The sequence below is a fragment of the Aethalodelphis obliquidens genome, unplaced genomic scaffold (assembly GCF_003676395.1).
Source record: "Aethalodelphis obliquidens isolate GAN/ISIS:26980383/991018 unplaced genomic scaffold, ASM367639v1 scaffold18, whole genome shotgun sequence".
NCBI classification, from domain to species: domain Eukaryota; kingdom Metazoa; phylum Chordata; class Mammalia; order Artiodactyla; family Delphinidae; genus Aethalodelphis; species Aethalodelphis obliquidens.
Genome location: NW_020837962.1, coordinates 10,454,782 through 10,468,478, shown reverse-complemented (window position 1 = coordinate 10,468,478; position 13,697 = coordinate 10,454,782). Strand labels below are relative to the sequence as shown.

Sequence of the window (13,697 nt, the reverse complement as noted above, 5' to 3'; positions counted from 1 at the left end):
GAAATGATCCATCTGCAGATTCAAATTTTGATTCTGGCTTCATTAATATCATGACCTAAACAAGTAAGCTAACCTGTCACATACATGCTCATCATCTTTTTTTTTTTTTTGCATATCAGAAGGTAAAAATCATAGAAATTTAAGTGCAGGTGAAGAAGATAAAAGGTCAACTTATCTACAGTATCCATTCTAAAGTAAGAAAAAGGTGAGATACAGAGAAGTTAATAGTCTTGTTCCAGATTATATCACCAATAGGAGTAGAGTTAGATTATAATGCAGGTTTCAGGGCTCCAACCCAGTCTCCTAGCCAGCAGGAGTTAGAGATGCATTAGGGTGATTATTTCCCAAAACCCAACAGATAAGATGTCTTTAACTGGACATTTTTAAGGTTAAAATATTTTATTAGGAAAAGAAAAAAACTAGCACAACAACCTTGATTTAACTTACTGACATAACTGTTTGGCTTAAGTCTGAGTTTAAAAGGACTATGCCAATTTGAAGAGAAACATTAAGGAGACACTATGCAGAGATGGCAAAAACTGTGGAGAGATGTGACTGAATGATGAAACACTGGCAATTAATGGGTTGAGATGACACTAGGAAACACTAATCCATGGAGAAGTCTGAGACAGAAGAGATTTTCTGAGATTCCTGTTAACCTCCTCATGTCCAGGCTGGTCACCTCCAGCCATGAGGTAGCCCATAACCAAGACGTGCTAAGAGCTGTACCCACCTTCAGGTTCTTTGTCAAATAAATGGTCTACTCAGAGTCAGTGCAAGTGGTACAACCCTAATTCTAACTTGTGAGATTCTGTATTCTGAGCCATATGAAATGCCCTTATGAAAACTGTCCAGACAGAAGCAACAAAAATATTGGTTCATTTGCAAATGCTATTCATTTTACAAGCCTGTAACATCTTCTGTGCACCCTACACTTTAGCCTTTTCCTGGAAGTTTTTTATTTCAATCATTTAAAAGATACCATCACCATAATATATATACATATATTAACTTGAATTTAAAGTAAAAACAGTAACTGAAAACAGCCTTGGGTTCCAGGAAGACTTGTCATTCCCAATGTTGCATGTGGACAAAGAAATTCTTGAGAGTTCTTTCACCTACCCAGGGTGTTGAGAGTCCTCATCTGCTGGTGAGTTTGAGGCTGTGCTGGTTGCTGGCCAGGAACCTGAGGCTGCAGCTGCGTCTGGGGCTGGTTCAGGTAGGGGAGTCCAAGAGCAGCATACGCTCGTTGCATGGAGCTGGGGTCTATGGGATTTGGGTTACTTAAAGAAGTGGCATTCTGTTGGCCTGTGCCAACAGAACCAATTGTGTTTTGAATTCCACTAGCTGGAGACCCCAGGATGGCTATAACAACAAACAGACAAACAAAAAAGATAAGTAAAAGGGAGAAGTCCACAAATGATTTAAAAACTACTGAAAAGCAAGTAAAATTTTATCAGAAGACCACCTATGTATGTCACGAAACACTGGAACAAGGCTACCAAGAAAGGAACTGTGCAGACAGAAGGATCCCATTCTATTCATCTATTCTGCACAGCAGTAGTTGAAGAGCAAAAAGCTGAAGAAAAATTCAAGCTTCTATGTTAGAAAACAACAGACCACAAAGTCAGTGATTACCTAATCAAAGTCCTCATGTATTAAATCTAGAGACTCATAAGAAGTCGGTTCTGGGGAAATAGAAAACGTGTAACAACAGAAAGTTTCGGATTCTTTGGGGGTCATCAGCCACCACTGAGATGACCTAAGGAGCTCCCCCCTGCTGCCGCTCTCCCAAGTCCTTTACTCCTTACCTGCATAGGTACAGAAGGATTAACAGAAGGAGCAGAGGTGATACCTAGTTGGTCAGTTTTGTTACTTATTAATAACTTGAGATCTATGACATGACCTTCCAAAAAACAAAAGTGCACTTCCTTGAAACTGCAGCGTACAGTGACCAGGTAACACCACACCTTTCTCTCCTACGAGTTTCCTATGCAGGAGGACACCATGCTGAGCTCTCTGCTATGTGAAGCTGTTCGAGAAATGCTGTACTTGACAGAGTGACTATCTAGCTGAAATGAGTGATGGACTGAGGCTTGGTGTCCCCTCAGCACCGCTGATACTCAGAACTGAGTGTCAAGATGCTCAGCCTCGGCAGCCAACCTCGGCTCCCATGGCCTGGCCTGGCCTGCGGCTGGCTCGCAGGGTGTTCTCTCCAGCTACCCTTCTTCCTGCCTGATCCCCGGAGACTAAAGGAAAAATCTGTGGCAATATAAAGAGTCCCATTCCCAAGGGCTTCAAAGCTAACAGAGATGGCCCCAAACATCCATCCGTCCGTCTGTCCATCCATCCATCCATCCAAATGTCCTCCTTTGCTGAGCACTCAATATATGGCAGAAGTTTTATGTCATACCATTTATTCTTATTCTTAAGATCTCCTTTCTTTCCAACTTCCCAAAGCTTTATAGTCATGTCATAAACAGCAGCTTATAAAACTGATACTATAACATATGCTCTCTGATACATTAAAAAACACTATCACAAAGCCTTTCTTTAAAATTCAATTACCTTATGTGTAATAACAATATTCTCACATTACCATCAGTGCAACTATAACATAAACAACTCAAATACTTAACAGAGTAACTTAATTAAACCGAAATGTGTTTAAAAAACCCCCAAAACTTGATAATTACACATTCCATACTATTAATTTTTCTAATAAGGATATTCAGATCTCAAACTCATTAATGCTCATTAGACACAATTACACACACCAAGCACCTCGTTATTATAAATGAAAATCAGTTCCCAAGGTACACTTTATGACAAGCATGTAGCTGAAATAAGTCATGTATAATACCTTATAAAAGTGTTTTTTTCCTAATAGCTAATACTCCACAAAACTTTAAACACATGACACTGTACTCTTGAAACTGACATGCTAAATTTTCTAAAAGAACTATGATGTAAAAAGGAAAGTGATAATGGTAGGATGACTTATTTTTCTATCACCTTGTGGTATAAGAAAGAACAGACACAGACTACGTTGATACACATATTGATCAATTGTGGAGGGAGAGGAATTTAAAGAAACAAGGTGTACGTGGCCTTCCGTTTCTGGGTGAAGCTGCATTAGCGACCACTTCTTCCTGCTATTATCCATTCGCGTCCACACTTGCCCAAATGCCATCCTTTTAGCCAAAATTCCACATCCTAGGACAAATGCCATTCCCAAGCTCAAGGCCACTTATGGGGCAGCCAGCATGTCTCGTGGAAGTTGCTGACAAGGTCAATGCATTTTTTGTTTGTGTTACATTTATGTCCTAAATGTAAACATCACTATATTTTTTATTTTAAAAGAAAACACATCTATCCGAAAACAAGCAAGCATTTGGTAATTGACATTTCTAACAATTTAGAGACAAAGGAAAACAAAATACAAACAAAAAGCGTCTCTAACATACACGCATGGCCCAATTTGAGTCCAAATGCTGCTATGAGATAACACAAATTATCTCATAAGGCTAAGGGAACACAGGCATTTCCTATGGGGGTGACAGCTGATGGAAAGGGGTAAAAGCGCTAGATGCTCTAGCTCTCCGTGAACATCCTGCTGGTGTCTTGGGCAGCAGTTAAGTCTTCCCTGAATTCCCCCAGTGTCTCCTGGGCCTCTGCTTCTCTTTGGGCATCTGAGCTTCCTGCACTCTCTCGCTCACTCATTCACTCAACTTGCTGCACAGACTGCGTACAGACTGGATGTTGGGGACTCTGCGAGGCTCCGGGATATGCACTCACAGAGCAGAGGGTCTGATGGGAGAGCAACAAATTTATCTGATAATACTGACAAATGTAAGGCCGCAGCTCTGGACCCCATATCAGATTCAATGGTGCTCATCTCCTCTTCCCTGCACGTTCCCTAAAGGGTGGACCAGTGTGCGACACATCTGGATTCCTCCCATGTTGTGGCGCCCAGCACAGGGAAACGAGGTGCAGGTGAGCTGCGGCAGTATAACAGGTGCCCTCCCAGCACTGAGGGCTTTAGGGCCGAACAAAAATGAAAGGAGTGCTAAAACAGCAAGGCTTCATTTATCTGGTATCATTGAGAATACAGCCTGCTGTACTGATGTTTGCCCCCCCCCCTTTTTTTTTTTGGCCATGCTGCAAGGCTTGTGCAATATCAGTTCCCTGACCGGGGGTGATCGAACCTGGGCCCCCACAGTGAAAGTGCAGACTCCTAACCACTGGACCACCAGGGAATTCCCATTTACCTCTTTAAATGTCAAAACCTCTTGTTCTTTTTACGATTTTTACATCATTTTCTTTCTTAGAGCTCAATGCTATGTTTCATACACAATCAATCCTTAGAATATCACATCACACAATGTCTCAATACATCTCAATACAGTGTGGGTTCCTCTCCCTTGAGTATCAGTCGGCATTCCTGCTACATCAAAACACCCCCAACCCCTCCACTGACCCACCGTTCCCCTTCTGTTGCAGCTATACCAGGAGCCCACGACTTAGGAAATAAAAGGCCAAGTTTCACAGTTGGCTCTGCCCAGGACTCACCCACCACTTTTCAAGGCAGTCCTTCCCCAGTGAGCACAAAGCCTCACGGAGAGGGTCCATGTACGCTATACACTGCTGCTTTGCAACATTCAATTCACCAGAAGTTCCAGTCCCCCCAGTCATTCTCAATAAAACTGTGCTCAATTTGTAAATCCAATGAAAACGGACACACTGAACTCCAAAGCTTTGTGAGGTTGGTGGGGGACATGCCACGGAGCAGGCAAAGCATCTACTACCTGGTCATCACTTAGATTTCCACTGAAAAAGCCAAGCTGAAATTTACTCAGACCTGCAGACGTCTCTGCAGAGCTGCTCCCACAGCACAGGGCTTCACATGCACTGTGCACCAGGACCCCCCTTCCTCTCCAGCATTTTCATGTGTACAGCACAGGGCACAATGACAAAGGGGAACACCTGAGCCCCAGGGCCAGGCCTCCCATCACAGCCACCAACAAGCAAGAATGCACGCCCTGCAGCAGGTTTTCCTCAGAAGCCAAAGACTCAGAAGTGGCAACCCTGTGTCTCCCGGAAGAGCAAGGACAAAGCTATTCCGATGAAGTCTATCACCAGCGAAGGTTTGGTACTTAAATCAGGGCAAAGAAGCCCAATGCTCTGTCCCTACAGCCAGAGGCTACCGTGCCCGCTTCTGCTCCCCGCCCCTACCCGAGTGAGGGCTGTCAGAGGTGGCTGAGGGTCTCTGGGGAGCCCTCAGGTGGAACAGGCGGCCATCCCACAAGTGCTCGCTGACCACCAGGCAGGCGTCATGAGGGCACGTTTTAAGGAAGACTCAACACCCTGAAGGAATGCATTTCACACAGAGGGGTCTAAAGTTGGAACACACAGCAGGGCCAGATAGTGAGCATCAAGCCAGTAGAGGTATTCAAGTCACAGGTCTGGGGACTGCCGACTGAGACCCTGTGGAGGCTCACGTCGAGGTGCAGCCCAGGGCCCAGGCAGCCCTGGGCAGTGAGTGGGCTGGTGTGGCTCTGGGGCTGACCCTGGGGCACCCATTCTGACAGTCCTTCTGGTCTGAGTTGGGAAACCCATGGTTTCCCCCAGAGAACAACTCACACCTTCTCAAAAGTTCCAGAACAGACACTCTGCCCTTCAACGCATTCAGAGCAGCATGTCCCGATAACCTGGGAATTTGTTAAAATGTAGTCTAGTAACACAGAAGGTCTGGGATGAGGTCCAATTTTCTGCATTTCTAACACACAACCTGGGGGTGCCCGTGCAGTTGGTCTGAGGACCACATGCTGAGTACCAATAACCCCACTGATGAGGCAACATGAATTCAAATAGAGAATTCGGTCATGTGTTCCCACAGCCCCTGTCCCCGTTGCCACCCTGTACAGTACTGGAATTTACTGGGAGTCAGATGCCAGGACTGACATTAGGTATATACCTTGCAAAGTCCTAATTATTCAATAAAATCTGATTATCTCTATAAGGGATGGATAACTCAAGATCAGTGATTGCAGAATCTCTTGAAAACAACTCAAGGAAAAATTAAACAAAATCTCAACACAGGCCAAAGAGGTCTGAGTTTCCTTTCAATAACCACTGTGTAGGCTCCACAGGTGATTCTGGCAGGTTCTCTCAATAGAGACATCAGTGAGAGAAGTTAGATAAGTAGGATGTGTGCACCAGGTAGGGTGAGCATCTGTGGGAAAACCTGCCTGGAAAGCACAGCCTTGGTGGACACAGGTGTGTCTCAGTCCCCAGGGGTCCTTACCACCCACTACAAACCTTACTATAGCATAGGAACCTCTGAATCCAGTCAGATCTGTGCCCTTGCAGGCATATCAGCTGTGCTATCTAGAATGCTCTTCCATTGTTATTTTATTGAAATTGGACTTTGCCCAGCCCCACCCTCCAGCACACTCTGATCCTCTCTGCCAGGACTGCTTATAATACTGACTTGCCTCTACCTCACTCCTCTGACTGATGCCATCGTCACATCATTTTCAATGTACAGCTGACCCTTAAACAATATGGGTTTGAAGAGCATAGGTCCACGTACACACAGATGTTCTTCAACAGCAAATATGACACCCACACACTGTCATCTGCAGATGCAGAACCAAAGACACGGAGGAACCAAACTGCCAATGCAGTGGGAAGGCCGTGGTTTGACTGACTGATTTATGCTGTGCTGGGTATTACCTGTGACGCGTGGGATCTTTTAGTTGCGGCATGCGGACTTCTTAGTCTTGGCATGTGAACTCTTAGTCGCTGCATGCATGTGGGATCTACTTCCCTGACCAGGAATCGAACCCAGGCCCCCTTCACTGAGAGCGCAGAGTCTTACCCACTGGACCACCAGGGAAGTCCCGGGCTGTGGATATCTGACTGTGCAGAGGTTTGGTGCCCCTAACCCCTGAGCTGTTCAAGGGTCAACTGGATATATTCTAACAGTGGAGCTGACTCTCAGCTGCTAGAGGGTCAGATCCACAGTTCCTCTCTATTGCCTAAACCCCATTTCACACATGATAAGCACAACTTGCTTCAGGAGAGGAGGAACAGCAACAAACATTTACAGAAAAGATATTGCTGCAACTTTCTCACTCAGCCTATCAAAGTCCTTTGTACTCACAAAACTATAGTGCTAGAGCCAAAGGAATAGACTCAGAGCAGAAACGTAATTTGAGAAGCATGTAAAAAACCAAAAACAAACAAAAAAAAGAAAGCACTTTCATTTCTTTCATGAAAATTTGCCAAAACCTTGCACAAAGTTAGTCTACACCTTCTCTGTGACTTTATATTATAAAATCACTCTGGTAACACCTTACATTATGACTAGGAGAAACACTGTGGTTTACCACTTCTGAGAGCACGCACTGGGTCAATTGTCACAACAGTCAGGCAGTTATAAGGAGTCTAAAAAAAAAACAACCCACATTCATTTTTCTTTTTTTTTTAAAACAAAAACCACACAAAGTGTTTCTTAAAAAGAGAAATCTTTACAATTGTCATGGCAATACATATTAAAAACCAGAAGAGCTCAGAAAATCCACAGCCCCAAATTGAAAGTTAAGAACAATGTCTTAATTCATTACTCACGGAATTAACACTGTACAACCACAAACTCGACAAATGAATATTCTGGCACTTAAAACGCCTACTGGGCTTCCCTGGTGGCGCAGTGGTTGAGAGTCTGCCTGCCAATGCAGGGGACACGGGTTTGAGCCCTGGTCTGGGAGGATCCCACATGCTGTGGAGCAACTGGGCCCGTGAGCCACAACTACTGAGCCTGCGCTCCGCAACAGTGAGAGGCCCACGCACCGCGATGAAGAGTGGCCCCCGCTCGTCGCAACTGGAGAAAGCTCTCGCACAGAAACGAAGACCCAACACAGCCAAAAATAATAAATTAATTAAAAAAAACAAAACAAAACACGCCTATTACTGAAATACATCCTAAAACACAAGAAACTAACCATCACAACATACTAGTTAAAAAAAATGTTTTACACTAACTTGAAGGAAAACCAGACTGCATTCCACTAGAACTACTGTCCCAAATATCTGGTTCTAGAAGACCCAGACTCCTAGATCTTTACTTTATATAAGAGATGTCCTGGAAAATTGTGTATTAATTCAATTTTTGGTTAATCAAAGTATAATTTAACTGATTTAGGAAAGTGACTTTTAAAGGAAGCTTAGTATGACCCCTTCTGCAGGGAGGGAGGGAGGATGACAGGCCTGTGGCCCTGGACCATCTCTCCTGTGCCGTGGACACCCAGCCACGTGGGGCAGGCTCGTGAGGGACCCTTTTGGAAGGAAGGAGCTGGGCTTGTTGAGAGGAAAGCATGTGGCCTGCACAGTGCTCTGAGGAACAGTGTGCTTGTCCATCTTTCCTTGTGCCACATGGAAACAACCAGAAAGAAAAGCAGCACATGTTCTGCAGGCAGCAGTGGGGTCTGAGGCAGGTGATCAAGAAGAATGAGAGTAATGAACACATAACGACAAACAGGGGAGGCTGGCAAGACAGCACAGATGAGGTGGAGGAAGATGAAGACGACGGTGCTGGAGTCACGGGGAGCAGCTCCAGCCCAAGGGGTGACACAAGATTCAAGGGCATGGCCTATCTGCCCAAACTGAGGGACACACCCAAAGACCACAGTTTCACCTTGGAAATGACAGGAAGGGACTTAAAATTCGGGAGAGATGCTCATCCTTTCCCTGCTCTGATGCCTACAGGGAGCCCCTGGGAGCCACACACAGGCCTCCTAAGCAGGGCGCTGCTTAGCCGATCAGCTAAAGGCTACAAAGATCGACTGGAAAGATGACAAAACGATGGGAATGATCAGGATGCAGCCAGTCCTGGTGCAGAGACTCTCGATTTGTGCTGAATAAACTGTTAGTTATGCAACTAGATCTGGGAACTGCATCTCCAAGGAGGAAAACCTCCTAAACATCTACACGTGGGATTTTACCCTGACCCCCTGACTCTTCTAGAAAACGGAGTCCTCAAAACTTACTTTAGAGTAATTCCAAAAGAAGTGTCCAGTCTACTCCACCCCTCACCCCGAAGTTGCCGCCATTATAGTGACATGACACTCAAATCCTCAGATACTGAGTATCTGTCAAGAAACATGAAGAGTCATCATGTTGGCTCTTGGCTCTCTAAACAAAGTGACGCCCCTCTTTTGCACTAACTGCTCTGCTGTGACCAATTCTAGTGCTGGAGGTGGAGGGTGGGGGGGATTCCAAAGCGACCATGTCACTGAGCACATGGAGGACCTGCCTACTTGCTAAGCTGAGCTTCACCCTCAGGTCTCCACCTTGGTACCTCTGCTCCCACTATACTTTGCGGTTAGTAGTTTCTGCCCTGCTTCCTACCTACTCCTCTGTATTCTCTTTAGAAATAGCTTATCATCTCATCGCCAAGCTTCTCTACCCCCAATGCTCACTTACTTTGTTGGTTTCGCTTGTCACTGGCATTTTTCAAAGGGAGGCAAACAGGACAGTCATGTCGTGTGCAGTTCTTCCAATGAGAGATGATTTGTCGTGAAGATGCACAATGGGCAACTATGACCAGAAAAACAACGAGATGTTATTTTTCTATCCAAATTGTCACGCTTTCAATTACACCTAAATTATAATGCCAGCTTCCATAAAAAAATGGTAACAAGTGTAACCACAGCACAGTGCAGGCAGTCCTCAACTTACAAACAGGCTATTTTCCAAAAAGTTTGTAAGTCAACTACTGAGAGTTCCAAACAAAAACTTCCCATAGAAGCAATGTTATGAATGATGGTGAATAAGGTTCAGCCCACAAATCAAAAACAAAACAAAAACTACTCGCCCTGAAATACTGCACAACTGGAATGAAAGGCTGAACAAATAATAATTCTGCGATGTCACTATTTACAATAAAAATTTTACATTATGTTTAAGGATGAAACCATCTAAATACTATAGCTGAAGAAATATAGACAGAAGCAAATGAGAGGTCTGTGGAGACTCTGAAGGGGACGCTGCGCAGTTCTCAAAGTACTTGAGAGGGCAGCTGTGCCTGGTCCCTCTTTCTTTATTTTTGCTTCCATGTGAAGGTGCTGTCACTTCTTTCTAAAGGTCTAGCATGACCCTCCTCTGCTTTTCCATCAGGATCAGGGTTACACCTGGGACTCACAAATGTCACAAGGGAAAGAGGGAGATCAGGGACAGACTCTCCCCAAGGTTTAGGAGCACAAGTTTGAAGAGAAGGAAAGAGAATAAAGAGTAAAGGGAAGTAGAGTTGTTAGTAAGAAGCAGTCTCTTCGGGAGAACTGGGGTGTCTGCTATAGAAGAGCAGGCAGCGGGGGCGGGGCACGTGACTCGCCTGAGTCCTCCTCCTGGAGGGGAAGGAAGGAGAGGCAGGGATGATACGGTGCATAGTTCCCCACGTCACAGACAGTCACCCAGGACAACTTCACCAGTATCCCAATGAGTCTCAAGACGAAAAGGTGGAGGAGCAAGGCAGTGGGCCCCTGGCAGTGTGGGCACACAAAACGACTGCAAGACAGATGCTCTAGGTTCTGGGAAGGGCGTGTGCATGCGTGTATGTGTGTGAGCTACACTGTCCAAAAGAAAACCGTGATCTAAACAGTTATGACAAAGACAGCGTCAAAAAGGGACAAAGGTCTTCCGTGACACAGGAAGGCAGAAAAGAACAAATGCAGGGCACAGCCCCAGCCAGCAGAAGTTCACAGAATATCATAAAACCAAATCGCCTTTCTCCTCAGCAGGTAAGTGTCCAGAGGCATCTGACTGGTCGGCGTGTGGGGATGTTGGTGGTGGGAACCTTATTAACAAGAGAGGTGCCTGAGAATAATAGGCAAATTTCATCCTAAACTCTGCCCCCAGGACTTCAGAAAATGGCACTTACCTTGACAGGCTTTCCCAGCCTGACAATGTGTCATGTGATTCAAAACATTTTTCATGGTTCGACAATGTGGGAGAGAGCAGGCCCGAACCTCTCCATTTGCTTGTTCTCGCCTCTGACATTTATGAGCGTGAAGCAGTAGAACCAGCTGCTGCTGTATCAGTTTGCGTTTTTCAGGATCTGCAGTAGGGCCCGTTGCAATTGCCTGTGTGGGTCCAATTCCCACTGATGTTTGCATCTGAGACTAAAATAAAACAAATAAAAATATTTTAATAAGCTTTCAGAGTTCCAATTCACGTTCATTAATTATTTTTCAAACTAATGTTAAAGCTGATGGATAGTATCAGCCACAGAGAGAAGGCAGCTGGTGAGGTTCTCTTTAGCTCATTGGCAACTTTAAGGAAGATCCAGAGGCACAGAAATAAACCAACTCAGAAGCAAGGCTGGTTAAAGTTCACTTTTGTATGATCATCTGAGAGCAAGAAAGCAATGCTTATTCTAAACTGTAGTAACAAAAACCCAATTCACTCTACAATACACACAAGTGCACGAAAAGCTGTTACTATATTAGGTTCAACCATATGAAACTGTTGTTTCTCTAGGCCCAAATGACCAAACATTGGCAATTTCATATGATTCAACCTAATTAAAAAGATTGTCAAGGCCTGACCAATCACAACCCACTGCGAATATCTGATGGAGCATAAGAATCAGAGCCACCCTTTGGATTTCATAATCTTGTGACCAGAGGGACAATACTTGCAGCATTCCTAAAAGAATAAGACAGGAATTCCCGGGTGGCACAGTGGTTGAGAATCTGCCTGCTAATGCAGGGGACACAGGTTCGATCCCTGGTCCGGGAAGATTCCATGTGCCATGGAGCAACTAAGCCTGTACGCCACAACTACTGAGCCTGCACTCTACAGCCTGCAAGCCACAACTACTGAGCCTGTATGCCACAACTACTGAAGCCCCTGCGCCCTAGAGCCTGTGCGCTGCAACTACTGAGCCCATGTGCCGCAACTACTGAAGCCCGAGCACCTAGAGCCCGTGCTCCACAACAAAAGAAGCCACCACAATGAGAAGCCTGCACACCGCAATGAAGAGTAGCCCCCACTCGCCACAACTAGAGAAAGCCCATGCGCAGCAATGAAGACCCAACGCAGCCAAAAAATAAATAAATAAAATAAAAAGTTTTTTTTTAAAAAAGAGAATAAGACAGCACTTATCTTGAATACAACCACCCAGTACAATTGTTAATGCTTATCAAATGCTTGCCTTCCATTAAAATTTCTACGCAGACATCTGACAATATTTTTTCTAAAAGTATTAGATGATCTGCTAAAGTTTCAAAAATAGAGTTTAGCTGCTCTCAGCCTTTCAAAGTAATAGGCCAGACCAACCATATCTCTTAACTGCAAAGAACATGGAAAAGGTGACCTGTGGAGACCACCTTCTTACTCTTTACTAACTACCAACATTCTTCACACAAATTTACTAAAGAAACTTGTGAAATCAGAGAAATGTAATGTTCCTAATATGCAACAATATAATCCATAGTTCAGGGATTTCTATCTTCTGCTCTGACATTCACACTCCTCGCCTGATTTCACAACACTCAGTGCCTCCCATGAAGTACACCACCACTCTGATTTTCCAAATTAAGAATCAAAACTATACACCTGCAATTAGGGGAAAACCAAGTATAAAATTATTTCTTAATGAACCAAAGCTCATTTTTAAAAAGTTACAGGGTTTTGTGCTTTGGTTTTATCGTGATGAGAACTCAGAAAATAAGTGTGTAGAAAAACCGCCTGGCTTTGCTCAGGAGCACAACCCCTGGAAGCCTAACCAGGATCCAAAGCAAAAACAAAGTTCAAGCTGAGAGGTCGAGCTTCCTGACTGGTAGAGAAAACAGCCTCTTTTCCTTATGTCTGTTTTTTCCCTGATTATATAAACAATATATGCACCCGGTAGAAAATGTGGAAAGCAAAAGAACTAAGGAAATAATTAACATGTGAAATCCTGACAGCCAGGAGTCCACTACTGAAGCACAGACAGGTTTTTCTTCTTCCAGTCTTTTTTCCTATGCACATGTGTATGCATGAACCATCTGGCTTCGTATTTACTCCAGGTTCTGTCCCATACCATTAAGTTGTAGTATGATGTGTAGTGAACATGTGACTATACACTTGTTTATACAATCTCCCATGATTGGGCATAAACTGTACCCTCTCCTTTTTTTCTGGTACTTTAAAATAAAGCTCCAATAGCCTGTGACTATGCCCCCAGCAGCATTCAGTATCAATGTTAAATGTTTCAGAACTGATCAACTTATTCCCATGGACTAGAAAGTCCAAGAGGAAATCAATAGGAATAGAAGAATATGAGAAATATAAGATGATCCTTGTTTAGGTCTCTTCTGCATTTATAAAAATTTCAAACGTATGGAAAAATAGAGAGGAAAGGATACCATTATCACATCTAACAAAAGAAGGATTTTTTTAAAAAATAAATTTATATATTTATTTGTTTTTATTTTTGGCTGTGTTGGGTCTTCATTGCTGCGCCTGGGCTTTCTCTAGTTGCAGCGAGCAGGGTCTACTCTTCATTGTGGTGCGCGGGCTCCTCATTGCTGTGGCTTCTCTAGTTGCGGAGCATGGGCTCTAGGCGCGTGGGCTTCAGTAGTTGCGGCACTCAGGCTCAGCAGTTGTGGTTTGCGGGCTCTAGAGCACAGGCTCAGTAGTTGTGGCACATG

At 44.3% G+C, this 13,697-nt stretch overlaps 1 protein-coding gene across 7 annotated transcripts in view; it reads right to left on the bottom strand.

The window, feature by feature from the left end:
* Window positions 1–13,697, bottom strand: part of CREBBP (CREB binding lysine acetyltransferase) — a 150,189-nt gene that overhangs the window by 43,579 nt on the left and 92,913 nt on the right. For 5 of the 7 annotated variants that reach the window (XM_027117557.1, XM_027117555.1, XM_027117556.1 and 2 more), the window contains exons 4-6: window positions 10,943–11,183; window positions 9,490–9,603; window positions 1,123–1,365 (exon numbers count right to left, since the gene is read on the bottom strand). In XM_027117557.1, the coding sequence (XP_026973358.1) occupies window positions 1,123–1,365; window positions 9,490–9,603; window positions 10,943–11,183 (598 nt within the window). The remainder of the gene's footprint in view (window positions 1–1,122; window positions 1,366–9,489; window positions 9,604–10,942; window positions 11,184–13,697) is intronic. The other 2 variants (XM_027117559.1, XM_027117560.1) reach the window with 1 other exon arrangement.